This window comes from Lissotriton vulgaris, chromosome 7, assembly GCF_964263255.1.
Source record: "Lissotriton vulgaris chromosome 7, aLisVul1.2, whole genome shotgun sequence".
NCBI classification, from domain to species: domain Eukaryota; kingdom Metazoa; phylum Chordata; class Amphibia; order Caudata; family Salamandridae; genus Lissotriton; species Lissotriton vulgaris.
The window spans coordinates 1,611,170,784-1,611,189,272 of NC_141695.1; the positions used below are offsets into that span (position 1 = coordinate 1,611,170,784).

The window sequence follows — 18,489 nt, forward strand, 5'->3', positions numbered from 1 at the left end:
TACTGTCACCAGTCGCTGTACAGTCTGTCCATCTGAGGTCATGAATTCCTGAATGTATGCGGTCTCCTGCTCCTGAATTGAAACTGGTTAGACAGTTGCCACATACCTGGTTATCTGCTGTCACCAGTCGCTGTACAGTCTGTCCATCTGAGGTCATGAATTCCTGAATGTATGCGGTCTCCTGCTCCTGAATTGAAAGAAAAAAAAAAGAAGAAAAAAATGTCATGTTGGCAGATTGGTCAGAGACTGTCTCTCTGCATACACAGGTTGGCACTGTGTAGTGAGAGCCAGACACACAGATCGCAAACCACTGATAGCGAAATACACAAGACAATAAGAGACAGCTTTACAGAAAGGAGTTGGACACCCAAGAGGATCTTGTATGCTTTACTGCAAATAGTCACTCTGAATACTCCCAGATTGAGAGCAAGTCTTTCAACAATCAATCACACACGGTGAAGTCAGAACCAGTCAACAGGACAGCTTCCCTCTTCTAGCAACTCAAAATCCAACTGCACAGTATTTGCTTACTGGACAATCAAAGATAAACCAACTATACACATGCTCATTTATAAGACAGTTTTGGTAGTCCATCAGTAGAATCGGCTACTCCTACGATGACCAGATATGGTCGAACTGCACAGACACACATTCGCATGATGATCAGAGCCAACCCCAGAGCACTGTATTGAACTTGAAGAACATTCAACGCCTCATCAGGAGTAGTAAGCGCTATAAAAATACAATTACAAATACAATAAAGAAACAAAGCAACTGCACTGGCAGGTCCTAACATGACAAGTAGAAATCAGCAAGCCTACTTATCACGATAGGCGACAACAAGGCAGATGCCAATTGAGAGCACTTTAATTTGGGTCCTTTACCTCATAGAACAACTTTTTGGGTTCATGATGACCCAGTTTCCTCACAAGAAAACTCGTTTTCAAAAACATACTCTATTTCTCTAACCCTACGAAAGGTGGAAGGTGCCCCTATTGGCATCAGATGTGAGGCTGAACTTGAGTGTTAATGATTTCTAACCTATATGAAGGGGCAGTTAGTTTGTATATTTGAGGGTCTCTTTCCTTGTCAGAAGAAATTCACAAGGTTTGGTGTATGACAGGTAGAGTTATGGATATGCAAAGCGTGTCTTGTGTTGAGTTTGCATAAGCACATCTGCCCAGAGAGCTGCTGTAGCTGTACAATGAAGACTCTTGCACTCTTTTAACCGCATCGCTGCTGCGGCGATTTTTGCGCTGTGCGGCTTTTTTTTAAAAGCCGCGTTACATGACGAGCTCATGAAGAGTATAGTTCCTCTTGTCACCGTTGATAAGAGACAGTATGAAAAAGTGTAAAGCAATGTATTCTTCTGAAGAACAAATATGTGAGAGAACTTCATAAAACGGCCAACTTCATTTTCCAGTCCCTGCTTGCAGGTTCAAGAAAACTGGAAATACATGTAACTGTAAGATCACGGTTAGATGTTTTTTGTTGCTTGGTTGTTTAAGAGTTCCCATTTGTCTCACTAAACTATGTGCCCTGGGGAATTTACCCAGTTTCTACTTCTTTTATCTTTTTCTTTTTGCTAGTGTGCAATTAGGTATGCAATTAATGGCAACTAAATGCATTGTTTATAAATGAACAGTTTATGGAATTATGTAATTTGCAATACATGGATTTTGACTTGACATAAAGATGCTGAATGTATGTTGGAGGCTCCTTTCTTTCTTCAAGAAGAGCTAGCAATACTTTTTTGATAAGGGGTCTACCCTCAAACGAGGCCAACTCTGTTCCTGGTGGAAGTCAAAACCCTACTTGCAAGATGAAGAGAAAAGAGAACGAGTTTCTAGTACACAGCTTAGTGTAACAAAGAGGTGAGCAGGACTGTTACCCTGCATGCATGTTTTTTAGAGGTGCCAGCACTGGTTTCAGTCTGAAATTCTTTGCATTCTTTAAGAATCTTACCTGACTGGTGACTGTCTGCTCCTGCGCCAGTACGACATGATCCTGACCCATTGCTTGTTGCTGCCTCTCGGGAGAGAGCACTGACTCACCCGTCTGCAGGTCTGCTGGAAAAGTCAAAGTGAAAAAGTCACAATAAAAAAAGAAATAATTTGCACTGCATGCAGAAGGTAATTAAAATCAGCCGGAATATTTATACAATACAAAAATTATATGTAGCTACTGGTCACTAGTACTGAATATTGTACAAATGTGAGTTACATTACCCGGCCATGTGTGTGAAAAACAGAAAATATCCAACAATGCCTCATAAATGGATAATAATTGTTATAAAATGGACAACCACTAAAAGGCTTATCTTAAGGACTCACAAAGAGAACATATAACTAGGCAAACATTATGGATTTAGTGTTTGAACGTCTACCAAGGAATGCATTATAAACCTGTAGGCATTCTTGGGAGGTTGTTTTTTCTATAACCCTAATAAAATATTGTCAGTCCTGGAGTAGTTGTGGAATATTTCTAGTTTGTCCATTTAAAATGAGCTGTATGTCTAGACGTTGAAGAACTCCAAATATCCATAATATCAACCCCGTGGATGCTTGTGACGGAACAGTTTCGTCACCAGCGCCGGTTGGGCTGTGCTTATGACGGAATCGTTCCGTCACGGCCACACCCATTTCTTAGAACCCTCAGCACAGCGCGAGAATTTGTGCCGCGCTGTAGGTGTTAAAAGTCTTTCAGTTTATTTGGCACACACTGATTTTACATTTGACTCTAGGATAAAAAGGTTTGAGGGACTGATGTGAATTTGCAGAATATGCCCATACTTGAGAACTGATTCAGGATTTTACCTTTGTCTTCTCCAGACAGGGAGCCTGCTTTAGATTCAACACCATGATATAATATAAAACAGAGGAAAACCAGCAGTGGAATAAAGGTTGTCCGCTCAAAGAAAAACATCCTATAGTTTTCAAAACAGAAGAATGCTATGATCTCACAAAAAAAGGACAACTCTTCTAAAAAGGAATCATTATTTAAAGTAAGCTTCTAACAAATGAATGCTACATACATCCAGTAAGGAGAGTGGGTTCTCTTAAACCCAAAGCAGACAGAACGCATGCTCTCTCAAAAGGACTTTGCAATATTCCACAGAGGGGACCATCATCAAATCAAAAAGACTGATTGTGCAGTACCGCTACATGTTTGCTATCCCATCATTAAAAGGTAAAGGTTATGCCCAGTATATTATGAATATAATTCAAAAGCACATGCCAAGTTGATTACTTATATAACAAAACAATAGTTCTCCTGCACTAGTTCAGAGTGCTTAACATATCTGTTAGTATCAATAAAATGATTCTTGACATTTAATAGATTCTTAGAATTCTTTGACTTAGAAAATCACTGCATTAAAAGGTGAGCCCCTGCTCTGGTCATTATACAAGAAATCATGAATCATGGATGTGGAAAGTAATGTTTATTTCAATGGGTTGGAAGTTCCACAATGCTGAGTTGAGTCCGAACACTCACTGAATCTTAGATCTACAACTGTATGGATTTCACCACCCATCAGTATGGTTACTTATGAGTTTATGGGGATCCTATAATCTTCCAACCACTACTTTACTAGAGAAGGAATATGTATTTATGGTACCGGTAGGAAGTTTTCCAGTCTCCAGTATGGGAGATTCCTATGGTAAACATCCTAGAAAAGATGCGCAGTCATACCACCAAAAGGACGACAATACTAAGTAACAACACTCAAGTGAATACTTTTTTAAGATAGAGCTTTGCACTCAATGCAGAATTATGTAGTAATGCCTTATGCATTTTCTTGGTCACTATAAAAGTTAGGGGCCTTGCCCTCTGTTGGAAATACTGATATATTCACAATTGTGTGACTTTCTGAAGATAGTTGCGAAGGGCATCCATGTTCATTTTTGGTTTTTCTCTTGGAGTGTGTTCTGTGAGCAAGAAGACTCATCTGAGAACCATGCAGCATCACTATAGCTAAGCTAGAGCTCCAGTCTTTTTATATCACAGATTCTTAGCATATCAGATTTCAGGAGACGTGTCTGCTATTATCAAAGCCTTGTTCATGATTACCATTAGCAACCAGGTCAAGGTGAGCAAGACAGGACTTATTTTCTGTAGTATGATTGCACTGGACCCTCTCCTTTACAATCATTTAGCATTTATTGCTGGTCTGCATGTGCAATGGGTTACAGAGCTGAGGCACTTGGTACTTCTATCTACTATGGCTCACACAAAAAAAGTCTTACTAAATGGTCATCTGTAGCCAGTAAAGGTTCACGATTTAGAGTTCTCTCAATGAAAGACTTCATGAGCAGAAGAGCCCACTGACTGTCTTATTTGTTCTACTGTTCCAGATGTGATCTTTCATTACATCAGTGTCATGATTGAAACCTATTAGAAATATATTACTACGACACGTACAGCTCTTAGAAACTGGATTTGAATCTAAGCCTGATTGCAGATGTAGGACTCAAACATTGAAGACGCTGATCCACTCTGTTATTTGCTGAATACAACAGAGCTAAATTATACTCATGGAATGTGAATGTAAGCATCTTGTTGGATTACAGCTGACAGAAACAACCTTCAATCTTAGGGAAAACAGTCTCCTGTAGTGAGAACACTTGAATGTTTAAATTACATTTTTTTGGTATCTCTCCTGAAAGTGAAGACAGGAAACAGCTTTTTTGTCATTAGGACGTAAAAGTGGTAAACCACCTGAATTCAGTAGTTTAAATGCTTAAATGTTAAATACCTGTTAGAAAAGAAGGTTTTCATTTACCTCTGAAGAACAATGAGATGGTGTAATTTGGTGCTTAGAAGCTTTGGAGTAATTGCAAGGGGTGTTTTGGAAACTGTTACTGGGTCAACGTGTGACTATTTATAACTTGTCGATGATGATTTTCTCCAATTCCAATAAAACACTTTAAACTTCCTCTTTTTTAGCCACCAAATAAGGATTCTAGTTCTCCTGTTCTGACTGGATTTTCAGATTCTCTAGGCATGGTATAGGTATTTCCAAAAGAGGGTGGGAGTTTGAAAGTAGCATTAATAATATCCCGTTCATGTAACTGTCAAGAACAACAACAATTCTAATTTGACTCCGAGCACCATTAACTTGACTGTGTCTTTCATAGATTTTTCTGCTTGGCAGAGTAAAGCTTTTTGAATTAGGACACTGTTGCTTTACCTAGAAGACACCCTACACATGCCTCCTGTCTGGCACACTTAAATATACAACAATAAGTTCATCATCTTTATCGGTATTCTGTATATTTATTGTTGTTGTGACAGCTACTTAATTGTATACGGATAAAGGCTTCAAACGAAATTGTCAGTTCCAATCAAACAGCATATATTGGAATTAGCACAAACTAAAGTGTAATTGTTATGCTATGTAATGCAAATTTGTAGAGCGCACTATCGCCTGGGAGGGTAACCTTGTGCTGAACGTAAAATTCTAAATTAAATGACAAATTAAGTAAAGTTAGAGGACATACTCAAGCCCCTTTAAACTGTGGAAAAGTCACATCAATAATGCTCAGTAGATGTCAAAAGCATTTCATTGCCGACATTATGAAATGTTGAATGGAGATACATTTGCACATGAGCAGGCTTACGAATAAAGAATAAACTTATCTCTCAATACCTTGAAACATGTTATCATTTCGGAAGTCATGTGGCTGACTTTCCAAAGAACATGAACTCTACGAAAACTGAAAACATTTTACAGTGTGTTACATGGCATACCACTGACAAAGAAAGTTTGCATGGGATGAAAAGAGAGAACAAAAAAAAATCAAAAACGATCTAACGTGTTATATCCGATAACTCTTGCCACGTCACAGTCTTGAATATGGGATATGTATTGCTTGCACTGAATTGCTCTAGTACATCTACCAAGCGGTGGTGCATTGAAGAGCATAAAGGAGTGGTAGTAGATACTCTTATTTTTTGTAAAGTAAATGGTATGGAAACTGAACGCTAGAAAGTAAAACTTAAAAACCATGTTGCTATGCTGAAATGTAAAAAAAGACCCGAATGGACATTAATATAAAGGGAGGACAATTTTTTTTTTTTTAAGTTGTAACAATTCCGAGAAAACAGTAAATGAACTTGAGGTCTCAAAACAATTAAAGAATTATTGTGTATTGTACAATAAGAACTTACGTTGAAAGAGAGAAAATGCAAAAGTAAGTAATAAAGAATGCACATGATTGTCTTTTGGATCCTAAAGTAACATCTCACAATGTGAATAAGACATTACACACAACTAAATGCAAACTGCGAGTCTTGAAGTCAAGTAATTTAACTCAAACAATATGTCATCTGTCAAAGGGGGGAAACATGTATAAAGTGCATTTATTGGTTATAAATAAATTCCCATAACAGGATAATGTCCAACATCCTGAACTGAAATGTCAATGGCATAACATTGAAAGGTAAAGTAAATCAGTAATGTCACATCGACACCTTGTAAAGGCATCAAAATAAGGAGCAATACAGAAGCAATATGACTAGAGTTTATAAAAAAGACAGAAAATCATCACTATCCTGGAGGCCTCTTGTATGTAGCGTATTCATGTGGTGTATCTAAAAAGTTTCTCTCAAAGAGAAAGTTGTCAAGGTTGCCACCTCTGGAAGGCAATTTAATTTCCTCCAAAATTCGGATTTGATGTTGTGCTGGTTCTCAAGCCAGTGTACCTTACAAAGACAGTGGTCCATCAAATGTCATGCTTGCGACTTTTGATTGAAACAGGCAGAACATCTGCAACCAGGAATGTGGCTGAAGAGACATGGGGGAATTTACACTCCCCAATGACGTAGCTACTAATCCAAAGCTTCTGAATGGTGTATCAGATGAGGGTTTGTCTTTCTCTGAAAATAAGACTTGGTGCTTAGACTCGAGGAAGAACTCCTATAGTTCACCTGTTTCGAACTAAAGTATCCCATTTAACACAGTTTAGTGCAGCTATATTTCAAGTCTGAAAAGTTAAGAAGCTAGCAGTGCAGTCTTTTCAACTCAACCTCTCAAATCTTTAAACGTTTTACTCTGGTGAAAGATAAGTAAAAGATACAAAATGTACTAATATACACCGCTGGGTATCTGCCTGATCCCTATTAAAATACTGGGTAGCATGTAGCTGCTAAAGAGCCTTCCCTTCAATCAGATTACCTCCACAACCCCAACCCACCACACCACAGTAATCCCCACTCTCATCAACCACCTGCCAAAAGAAGCAGGTGGTAAATGGCAGAGGAAAGGGCTTTTTATGTGGCCTAGGATCTGTATGAACTTGCTGGCCCAGTAAAACCAGGACACATACAATTCCCCATTCTCAGAAGAATATTGCATAATAGGTGGATTTAGTTCTGGGGATACCGGCATAAAATGTTAATTCAGGCCAGCCAGTAGATGTGCACCTAAATCTGACACACAGTGTTGTAGGAATCTAGTGTTTGATGCCATGAGATACACTAAACAGTTTAAAGATGCTGCTGTGTGGAAGAACTCTTACCACTGGACACTCAAGAAACAAACTGGTAGACTTCTTATATATTCTAAAACATCTTTTTAGCTTGATTTTTTGAGTTAGCAATTTGTATACACAGACACCTAAAGATTGTTCGGTCAACATAGTATGGCAAAAAAATCCCACGCAGACACACACACAGGCATTTGCATAGTAGATATAAGTGCACCCAATATAAAAGCAGTTACCTGCCTTAATCACAGAGGGTTTACTAATTCAGTACTATCCCCTCATCCCTTTATTTTTATTTAAAAAAACTTGAAGCTGTTGCCTAGAATAATTGATGGATCGCCTCACGTATTTTGTGTCAGCGAAGCAAAACATGCCTATTTCTCTTACTTTGTGTAGCAGGGAGTGCTTCCTCATCACTGTTCTGGGGGATCTGCTGGGTTGTTTCAGTTTGGCGCAGGTTTTTTTTCCCTTCAAAGCTGTGAAGTCGTTCAATGTGGAACTTGAGGTGCCCATTCCGGTTAAATCTGAGGGAAAAACAGTACAAGCACTGAGCCCCAAATCACAACACTGGTATATCAGAAATAATGCTGGAGTCTTATGTAATGACACAGGAGAAAAAAAGTGTTCTGCCTTTCTTGCAGACATCAGAAAATGATGGAAGAATTGAGTCTGAAAACCAACTGGAGAAGAGGAACAAACATCTAAAAACGGGAGAAGAGCAGCACTTAATTTGTAAGTGCAGGGGGTCTGAGTTTTTATTAAGAGCTTGCCAAGGTTTCTGCTAAATGCCGGGTTACCCAATACCAAGGCTGCCTAGTCTTGATTCCATCTAATGCCTCCTTCTTCCACCGCCCTACTCTTCCTGACTCTTTATCTCACTCTAGCATTTATATATTTGCTTTCTACCTTTGTCGTTGTTTTCTATCTTTCTCAAAACTCCTTCTTCTCCCTTCTCTTTCTGTGGGTCAAGGTCTGTTGATGAAAAATAAGTTCCAATCCCAAAATCAGGGCTGGCGCTCACTGCTTGCAGCCCGAAACAAAAATTAACCACTAGAGAAGGGATGCACACCCATAACTCTACTGAATAGACACATTACCTAGCATCTCAGCAATCAGGAGAAAAGACAAGGACAGACCTCACTTACAAATATAAAAAGAGACAGTAAGGCTGAAGCTCGCCTACAGACATCAGTGGGTAGGAAGGATGGATAGAACACACAGACACAGAGGAAACAAAAGGACTAAACTGCCCTTACAAACATGTTTTTATTTATTGTTTGTACAGATCCCCACAGCACCAAAGATTACTGTTGAGTGGACCATAGATGAGAGAAAGAGTGCTCAAGGAGGGTTAGAATTCAGCTGAGTGAAAGCCTGTGCCAATCAACTGACATTCCGCATTTGCTCTGCTTGTCTACAAAGTGTTCAGTCAAAAGGCAATTTGAAAAGATCAGTTTTCAGCAGTTTCCCAAATCAGAGATAGCTGGATTCAACCTTTAGGTCTGGGTTCAAATTGGGACCACCAAAATGTGTCTCTTGCAGCATTTTTGCAGAATCGTGAGAGACTAATCACAGCGAGGTTACCTCTGCAGTCTGTTGATGAACTCTACACTACAATTAATAGAGTCCGAGCAGGTGGTTCTCTCGAGTCAGTGTAAATTCTATCAATGACTGGATTTGAGGAGCTGGAGAATACTTAGGAGTGGATTATTGCAAGCTGAAGTTGGTGCCACTGACCACCCGCACAAAGGTTAAAAATAAATAGGAGATCCGTGTTGAAGAAGACTGTCAGGTCATTTGTTTTCTGCATAGGAACCCTTAAACTTGTGGGCCAATCAAACACATCTGGATCGGTTTCTCTTCCTACAAAAACAAAGACATTAGTATTTGTTGCTTACAAACAGAAGGAGTGACATTTCGTCCAGTGGTGGATTGAAACGCACACAAGGACATTTGCGTAATTCTTTGGGTTATTTTCCAGTAGGATGCAAATTTGAGTGCCACAGTCATAGGATTATGACCTAGCAATCTAGGGGGGAAGAGAAGACCACAGTATAGATGTGAGATGACTGAGCTCCCTCAAAGCCAATTAAGACAGCTGCACAGAATCAAATTGGTTCGAATAAGGTTTACCTTAGTTAAACTTCGGTATTGTGGTCTGAAGAAATCCTCAGTAAAATGAGAGTACATGTTTATTTACTGGGTATGAGCCTAAAAACAACCATCTATGATGGTGGTTTTGAATGACGGGTGTCATAAAGTGAGATAGTCCCTGCTACATGAGATTCAGGAGCCACTAGGTATTTTTTTATAAATCAGATAAGTAGCTTGGCCTTCCTACGCGAAGGTCTTTGAACGAGAGGCAGTATCTTTAAAATGTAATTTTTCAACTACAAAGCTTTTACCCAAGTAGTGTCCAAGATGACTTTTAGGGCGGGAGGATAGGATCAAAGTCAGCTTTTCTTTAGAGAGGCAACCCCAGATAACGGAAGCCTGCCTCTACCTCTTCAACAGAGACTTCAGCGGCTTATAAAAACTGCACTCAATGAGCCACTTGTTCAAGTATAAAAAGGCCTATGACATTTCTTCCATAGGTAAGCTGTTATGGTGCTGGGCCCTTTGCAAAGATCCTTGAAGCAGTCTTCAGGCCAAAGGTTAAATCTTTAAACTGGTAATGGCAACTGGCCACCTCAAATAGCGGAACATAAGATGCCTGGAATCTGCAGGGTGATAAGATTAGGCACCTTGTATAAATTCAGTCATGTCATGAGTACTCTTTCTTTGCGCAAATGAAAAACTTTCTGACGAGCCACGATGCAAACAAACTACTTTTGGTGAAATCTGTTTTTCTGGTGTATATATAGGGTGGGACACCTTTTTTTGTTACCTTTTCCATGTTTTGTTGTAATCTGTGGACACATTCCATAAGCCCTTTACCCAGCATACAGAGGATTAAAAGCTGAAGGAGGCAGGGGTGTTGATGGCTCCATGAAGTTCTCTCAACAAATTCCAGGGTGCCCTAAACTTAAGATCTACACCTTCTGGACTGAGGAAAGCAATTGTTACTTTTGTACGCAGGCCAAATACCCCTATCTCAATACCCCTCCTCCATATTCACACATGGTCCTGCAAGGTGGGAGCAGGGAAATGGTGCACAGAGTAGGGAAGGATTCAGGCTCTCTTCATCAAATCTTGTGATGTGGAATGGGACAGTCTTCTAGTCTAGAAGGCTGCCTGGAATAGAAGGATTTCTACAGAGATCTGAAGTGACCCTGAGAATCCTGGGAGTTGTGCTATAAGGACTGTTGTAGGCATTGGTATTGATAGAGCTGGCAACCTTTGTAAGGGAGTGGATAACTACAAACCTTTCTGCAACTAAAGTGCTGTAGGCTTTGATACTGAAGGACACCTTTGGACCTAACTGTCTCTATTACAAGTCTTGAAACGCTGCAGTGCGTCACTAACGTCGCAAACAACAACTGGTTCCTCATCAATGGGCATATCTACTAGCTCCTTCGACACTTTGGCACCTGATGAATGTCTCAGTAGTCAAATATGACTCCGGAAAAGTGCCACTCCTGGCAGCTGTCTAAAGCCCGTTAACACCCCACTCAGGAAGATGTTAATAGCAGCTCCATTTCTTGCAGAATGGAAAGGCTTTCTCTCGTTTGTCAACCAGGATGAGGTTGAATTAGTGGGCTATGTATGCTCATGCACCTGACAACGATAACTACTCAGGAATACCAAAGGTTCCTGCTATAATAGAAGTTACAAAAAGAACAAATGATGGACGGAAAGCTGAAACAAATCAAGAAAAGAAATGATGGATTAAACCCAGATCTTTGACTGGACGTGAATGTTTGATTTGTTTGGCATTCCGTCCAACATCTATTCTTTTTCCTTTACTAGAAGTTGCAACAATGGTACTGATCTACTTTCTGAATGTTTCCAGCTTTCGTACATAATGATTTAATGTGGCACAATACAGAGATGTTTGAATTGCAGCAGAGTTGTTAAGCTGCCACTGACATTGCTGTGCCCAACTTTGGGTTCCTCATGAGTTAAACAGGAGTATTCTCCAAAGCATTGTATTTCATCAGAGGCAGGGAGCTGAAATGATTGCAGGAGTTTCCATGAGCCTCTTCCCTTCTTCGCAGTTTGGGGTTTACCTTGACTGATTTCTGGTTGTCTCACAAATGTAAAAAGGAACCACTTTGTTCCTTAGGTAAGAATAGTAGGTTGAATCTATTTGCAGCACTTTCAGCCACACTATGGAACTTAGCGATACCATCCAGTGGTGAATCAGATGGAGGGAGGAGTCTTTATGCCGTCTGCTGGAGCTATGTAGTACACTCTGGGGTGTATTCCAGCACCTTTCCTTCTCCCAACATCCTCAGCTACATCATCATACATGGAGTAAGACTTGACTTGCATAAGAGCTGTGAATGGCAGCAGAAGGATGGATTATACTAGTGCATTACCCAATGGTGGGAATAAGGGTGATGGTATGGACTCCAGGTTCAAGCCTCTTCTTCGGCTCAACATCCTAGTATTGTAGGGAAATCACCTAATCTGCCCTTGCCTATGGCAATGCATAGAGACCCTCAGGGGTGATTGTCTACGCTATAAACAAACAAAGTATATATATATATATATATATATATATATATATATATATATATATATATATATAAGACATTCCGTTTTTCCAACGAAAGATGGACAGCACTCAGAGTCTATTGTCCAATTGTCCAGCAAAGGAATTTTACTAGGCAGACCCCCTGCCCCCTCGACAAACGCGTTTCGCCACTAGGGCTTCGTCAGTGTCAACCAGATTGTGCAAAGAAACACCATTATATCCCCACCTCCTCCTCAACATGGAAAGAGGACTCAATCTCGCCAGATCGGCGGCCATCTTATAAGGTGCAAACATCATATTCAATATACTATGTACAATACATGTTTGGTGAGGTAAATGGTGAATAGAAAGTGCTCGTGTATTTAAAAACATTGTGTCGTCCAAAATGTTAAAAATAGCAATTCATCAATCACACATACAACATTTTTAGTTCATTAGGGTACCACTGGTTATTTCCATGTGCACATTATTTGACAAAACTATGTCTCGCCCCGAATTACATTTGTATCATGGGCGTTCCAGTACCATGTGTAATCCTATATGTGTATGTGGATAAGCTTTCTAGCCCTGTATGGGCATATTTATTGGACACATTATTCCCTGCTTTTCAATTGCGCCCTGTATGGGCAAGTTTTCTTGTACAGTTACGCCACTTTTATAATGCAAAACAGTAACAATTTTTTCTTCCTAGTTATCCCCTCTTTATTCCAGATGGACCCATAATTCCTCGTCGTTGTTCAAACCTCTTGGCTGCATACTTTGGAGGTCGATGATATACCTGGACTCCAAGGCTCGCAGTGCTCTGATTTTATCACCACCCCGTTCTTTCCTATCCAGTTGGTCGATAAGAAAGTATGACAATAGATCCCTATTGCTATTGTGGTAGGCCTCGAAATGGCGGGCCACAGGGTAGCTCTTATCCCTGTTTGTTATTGCCCGCATGTGCTCCAGGATACGTTTCTTGGCCTGATTGATTGTACTACCAATGTATCTCTTGGAGCACGGGCATTCCAGGCAATAGATCACATATTCTGAATTACAATTCAGTAATTTTGTGATGATTCTAGTAGGACTTGGATCATTGGGTCTTCCATCATATTTTGTGCGTTTCTTACTATACTTGCAAGCCTTGCAATGCATGCGAGGATAGAAGCCGCAAACTGGTTTCTTATTTGATGTTTTAGGGGAATCTTCAAAGTGGCTGTCAGTCAGATGGTCACTTAAAGATTTGCATCTTCTGTGAGTTACAGAGGGTCTGGGGGTAAAGTGTGTTTCATTATTGGATCAGTATGCAAGATGTGCCAATTTTTGTTGAATATAGCCACTAATTCGCTAGATCTCATATTGAATGTGGTTATCATTCTGGCACTCCCCTCCGTTACTACCTCCTTCACTTTACTTTTCATCAAGTCTTTTCTTTTTAGGAGGTCAGCTCTACTTATATATATATATATCTCCAAGAATACTGGCCCTGCACCTCCAGCTCGTATCTCGCGAACAGAAAAATATATATACATACACCCACACACACAATATATATCATGCGATGAAGGGAGGGATCTCCTGAAACGCGTAGTGGCGGCACTGGCGAAATAAAGATATATGCACTTTAAAATCGGGTCCACGCTCATCTGTTCGTATGCAGAAGAAGTGAAGGCGGGTATTGGAGTGAAATATATATATATCCAAACAAATCTCCCTCTCGAAGAAGAAGCAGGAGCCCACAGGAGACCGTTTGGAAAGGCTTTATTTTCTAAAAACAGCTCCGGTAGCGGCGAATGCATTTCGGCTTGGGCCTTCCTCAGCGCCCAACACCGGCCATACTGAACACAGTGAGTTCTTCCCTGCTGCCTCTTGAATAGCTGGTGTGGGTCCGCTCCTCCCCCTTGCGTTGTTGCTCACCTGTTGTAGTTCATTAATGCTCTGAACTACAACTCCCAAGATGCTCCATTTAAACAGCAGCGCAGGTCGGTGATAATGGGGGGAGAGTTGATGTAGGCAGATTGCACTGCAGCGGGACCCCAATGTAGCAGGACACTGACACACTCCACTGTCCCGAGATTACAAAGTCTCTCCTCAGGTCCCCTCGTACCCCCACAACCCCCAGTTTAGAAAGTCCAAAATGCAGGGGCTAAACGCTGGGAGCAAGTTGCCACGAGAGAGGTACAATACCTCTACTACTCTCATTCTCCCACTGTAGGGGCGAGTACCGGACACATTCCTTGAAAGAAAGTACCAAATTGCCAATAGGCAGCGAGAAGAGGTCCAGACCCAATTGCGTGGCGGGGGCTTCTGAATTGCGCAACTGGCCAGCGCAAAAATGTCTCCAAACAAATCTCCCTCTCGAAGAAGAAGCAGGAGCCAAGAGGAGACCGTTTGGAAAGGCTTTATTTTCTAAAAACAACTTCGGTAGCGGCGAATGCATTTCGGCTTGCGCCTTCCTCAGCGCCCAACACCGGCCATACTGAACACAGTGAGTTCTTCCCTGCTGCCTCTTGAATAGCTGGCGTGGGTCCGCTCCTCCCCCTTGCGTTGTTGCTCACCTGTTGCATTTTATTATTAATGCTCTGAACTACAACTCCCAAGATTCCCCATTTAAACAGCAGCGCAGGTCAGTGATAATGGGGGGAGAGTTGATGTAGGCAGATTGCACTGCAGCGGGACCCCAATGTAGCAGGACACTGTGACACACTCCACTGTCTCGAGATTACAAAGTCTCTCCTTGCTGCTGTTTAAATGGGGGTCCCTTACCACACCCTTTTGTACCGCTTTTGGCCACCATAAGTGTGGCAGCGTATGCTCAGACGTGAGTCCCTTGCTCACTTTGCCACTGGATTCAAGCAAGCTGGGCTGAAGACGGCTGGAATGCCAGAAACCGGTCCTCGGAAGCTTGTTTCCGGTCCAGGGAAGGCATGGCTTGGCAGTTCGGGCTGGACTGTTCCCATGAGGCACAGGGTCAGACTGATTTGCATATAGCCATGTCTGAAATGGGGTGGCAGAGTGGGCTAAAGAACGGTGATGGATTAAACCCAGATCTTTTGACTGGGTGTGAGTGTTTGATTGGTTCAGAGGCTCCGTCCATTACCACCCCCTTTTGTACCCCTTTTGGCCGCCATAAGTGTGGCAGGGTATGCTCAACACGTGAGTCCCTTGCTCACTTTGCCACTGGATTCAAGCAAGCCGGGCACAAGAGGGCTGGAATGCCAGAAACCGGTCCTCGGAAGCTTGTTTCCGGTCCAGGGAAGGCATGGCTTGGCAGTTCGGGCTGGACTGTTCCCATGAGGCACAGGGTCAGACTGATTTGCATATAGCCATGTCTGAACTGGGGTGGCAGAGTGGGCTAAAGAAAGGTGATGGATTAAACCCAGATCTTTTGACTGGGTGTGAGTGTTTGATTGGTTCAGATGCTCCGTCCATTACCACCCCCTTTTGTACCGCTTTTGGCTGCCATAAGTGTGGCAGGGTATGCTCAGACGTGAGTCCCTTGCTCACTTTGCCACTGGATTCAAGCAAGCCGGGCTGAAGACGGATGGAATGCCAGAAACCGGTCCTTGGAAGCTTGTTTCCGGTCCAGGGAAGGCATGGCTTGGCAGTTCGGGCTGGACGGTTCCCATGAGGCACAGGGTCAGACTGATTTGCATATAGCCATGTCTGAACTGGGGTGGCAGAGTAGGCTAGTAGTAGTAGTAGTAGTAGTAGAAAAAGCTTTATTTCGATTTTTGTAAATTTAAAAATCATAAAAGCTACAACAAAGAAAAAAAAATCAATACAAAATATACGCAGAAGTAACATTGCATTTTCGACAGATCACAAATATACAAAAGTTAAAAAGAATATTAAACTTTTCCTTTTTCTAAAAACACTTTTTAAAAAGCCAACCACTGTGGCCACACACAGTTCATTATTAAGTGATTGGAGATACAATAGGGCTGGGCGGCACTGGTACCAAATTCCGTGGCTCTTCAAGAGTGGTTTAATCCATCGAACTCTCTCATTGTGATAAAATTTACAGAAAAGAATCACATGGAGGGTTGATTGTTCTGCCCTCCCATCACATGGACATTTGGTGAGTACTTTAGACCAGTCATTGGTTTGTGGGAATGATACTAGGCGAAAAAAGATGTTAAATCTAAGCCTAGTAAGTAGGAACCTATCAAAGCCCTTAGTGCACCAAATCAGATAGGGTTCCAAATTAGCCGAGGTAAGTAGTAATTGATGCTGCATAACCGTTTGCTTATTCAGTTCTGAACCTAGTCTCAAGGATTCTGGGTGGTGCCAGCAACAGTTTTTAAGATCTTTCCTCGAGATCCTAGAAAGCTCCTCGGGTGAGGTATAAAACTCAGGCTTCCCTATATCTTGGCAGAACTTTTGTATGTATGACAACCATGCTATGTTATTGGATTTATCGAGAGCCATGACATCACGGATAATCTCTCTATTGAGTTCCAGGTCCACTGCCGTCCAGACCCTGTGCCAAAGTAACAAAGGTTGCATCGCAATCAAATCACTTATGTGTCGGACCCCCAGCTCGGCGTGACAATTCAACACAGATAAACTAGGTGGAATGGCTAAAATAAATCTTAAAAAAGCGTTTTCTACAACTTGTAGTTCCCTGGTATCTTGGATACCCCAAACGCCAGCCCCGTAAGTGGCTGTACTCACGCATTTGGCCATGTAAATTTTGAGTAAAATTTCGGGGGGTCTTTTGCCCATTTTGCGAGAGAAGACCATGAGTGCTGCCGTTGCTTTTTTAAACAGTAGAGTCCTACTCCTTATTGCTGGACCCCAGTGTCCCCCGCCCTCAAGAACTTCTCCTAGATAAGAGAAGGATTTAGTATTTTGCACTTTTTCCTTGCGTGCAAACAATTTGCAAGTTTTGGACTTGCCCCTGGCGCACGTCATTGCAAAAGTTTTTTTCACGTTTAATGACAATCCCCTAGATTCCATAAAATTCATATAAGTGTCCAAGGCGGACTGTAGACCCCTCTCTGTCCTCGCCATAATAACGGCGTCATCAGCATATAATAAAGACACCATTTGTTTGGAGTTAATTCTAGGCGAGTCAATTACTTTGGACGCCAGTACCTCCTCTAAGTCATTTGTATATAAATTAAAAAGGAGAGGTGCGAGTACGCACCCCTGCCTTACGCCGCGCTTCACATGGAACGGCTTGGTGCATTCTCCGCTAATTCCATATCTCACCCTTGCCCTAGCCCCAGCATAAAGTTGTGTTAGGAAAGAGATAATTGCCTCTTCCACTTTAAGATCCTCCAGCACCTTCCACAGGTGATCATGCTTCACGCAGTCGAATGTGGCACTCAAGTCGACGAATGCCGCGTAGAATTTGCCTGCCTTGGCCTGTACGTATTTCCCTCTGAGAAGTGTAAAATTCAGGACCTGTTCCACAGTTCCCATTCCCTCGCGGAACCCGTACTGAACCGGAGACAGCACACCAGCTTCCTCCACCCAGGAGGATAATCGGTTCAGGACGGCCCTTCCCGTGATCTTCATGAAGGAGTCAAGAAGGGAGATAGGGCGATAACAAGAAGGGCTCTCCCTATCTCCCTTCTTGAAGATGGGAATAATAATGGAATCAGACCAGGTACTAGGGGACCCCAGCACGCAACTGGCACCCAAGACTCTTCAGTATGGGAGCCCATAAATCGACTGAATGTTTGAATAAATCGATGGGGACCCCGTCTATTCCTGGGGCTATGTTTCCCCTACTCTGCCAAATGGCAGCGGTCATTTCACCAATTGAAATAGCCAAGTTAAAGGGTTGAAAGTTCCGGGCCACTTCCAAATCTGGGCCCCCCATATCAACAATCTTTGGAAACCCCTCCGGGTTATAAACTTCCGAAAAGAAGTCAATCCAGGAAGCTTCGTTAATGACGACCTCCACCCGGGCTTTATTAGGTGCATTAAAAAAGGGTGCATTAACTGCTCGCCAAAATAAGGCACTGTCCTTAGATTCTGCGGCAGTAGCCAGGTTGTTCCAGGCCTCCTGTTTGATGTTGTTCTTACAGTTCTTCCGGGAAAGACGGTAAGCTTTCCTACAAGTGGCTACCTCGACCGGGTCCCTTATCTTGTTGTGTAATGCGGCCATAAGATGTGAGTGTGCCCTAGAGCATGGGGCATCGAACCAGGAATTAGTCATTAACCTAATGGTAGGGCCATTCCCCTTTCTGGACAAGTTATCTCGTATGGACCTTGTGATAGTCTCAAAGGCAGCCAATATCTCCTCATGAGAGGATTCTACGTCTAAACACCTATCAATGGATTCCAGGGATCCCCTGACTATCTTGGCAGACATAGCCTCCGGATCAATCCGGCTCCATTTAATGGCATAACCATTTTGTCTAG

The 18,489-nt window shown here is 42.0% G+C and overlaps 1 protein-coding gene across 2 annotated transcripts in view; it reads right to left on the reverse strand.

Moving 5' to 3' along the window:
- ZNF335 (zinc finger protein 335) overlaps positions 1-18,489 on the reverse strand; it is a 256,077-nt gene that overhangs the window by 12,955 nt on the left and 224,633 nt on the right. Inside the window, exons 22-24 of one of the 2 annotated variants that reach the window (XM_086932542.1) lie at positions 7,875-8,011; positions 1,966-2,066; positions 107-187 (exon numbers count right to left, since the gene is read on the reverse strand). In XM_086932542.1, coding sequence (XP_086788668.1) covers positions 107-187; positions 1,966-2,066; positions 7,875-8,011 — 319 coding nt within the window. Of the gene's footprint in view, positions 1-106; positions 188-1,965; positions 2,070-7,874; positions 8,012-18,489 lie in introns of both variants that reach the window. The other variant, XM_086932540.1, reaches the window with a different exon arrangement.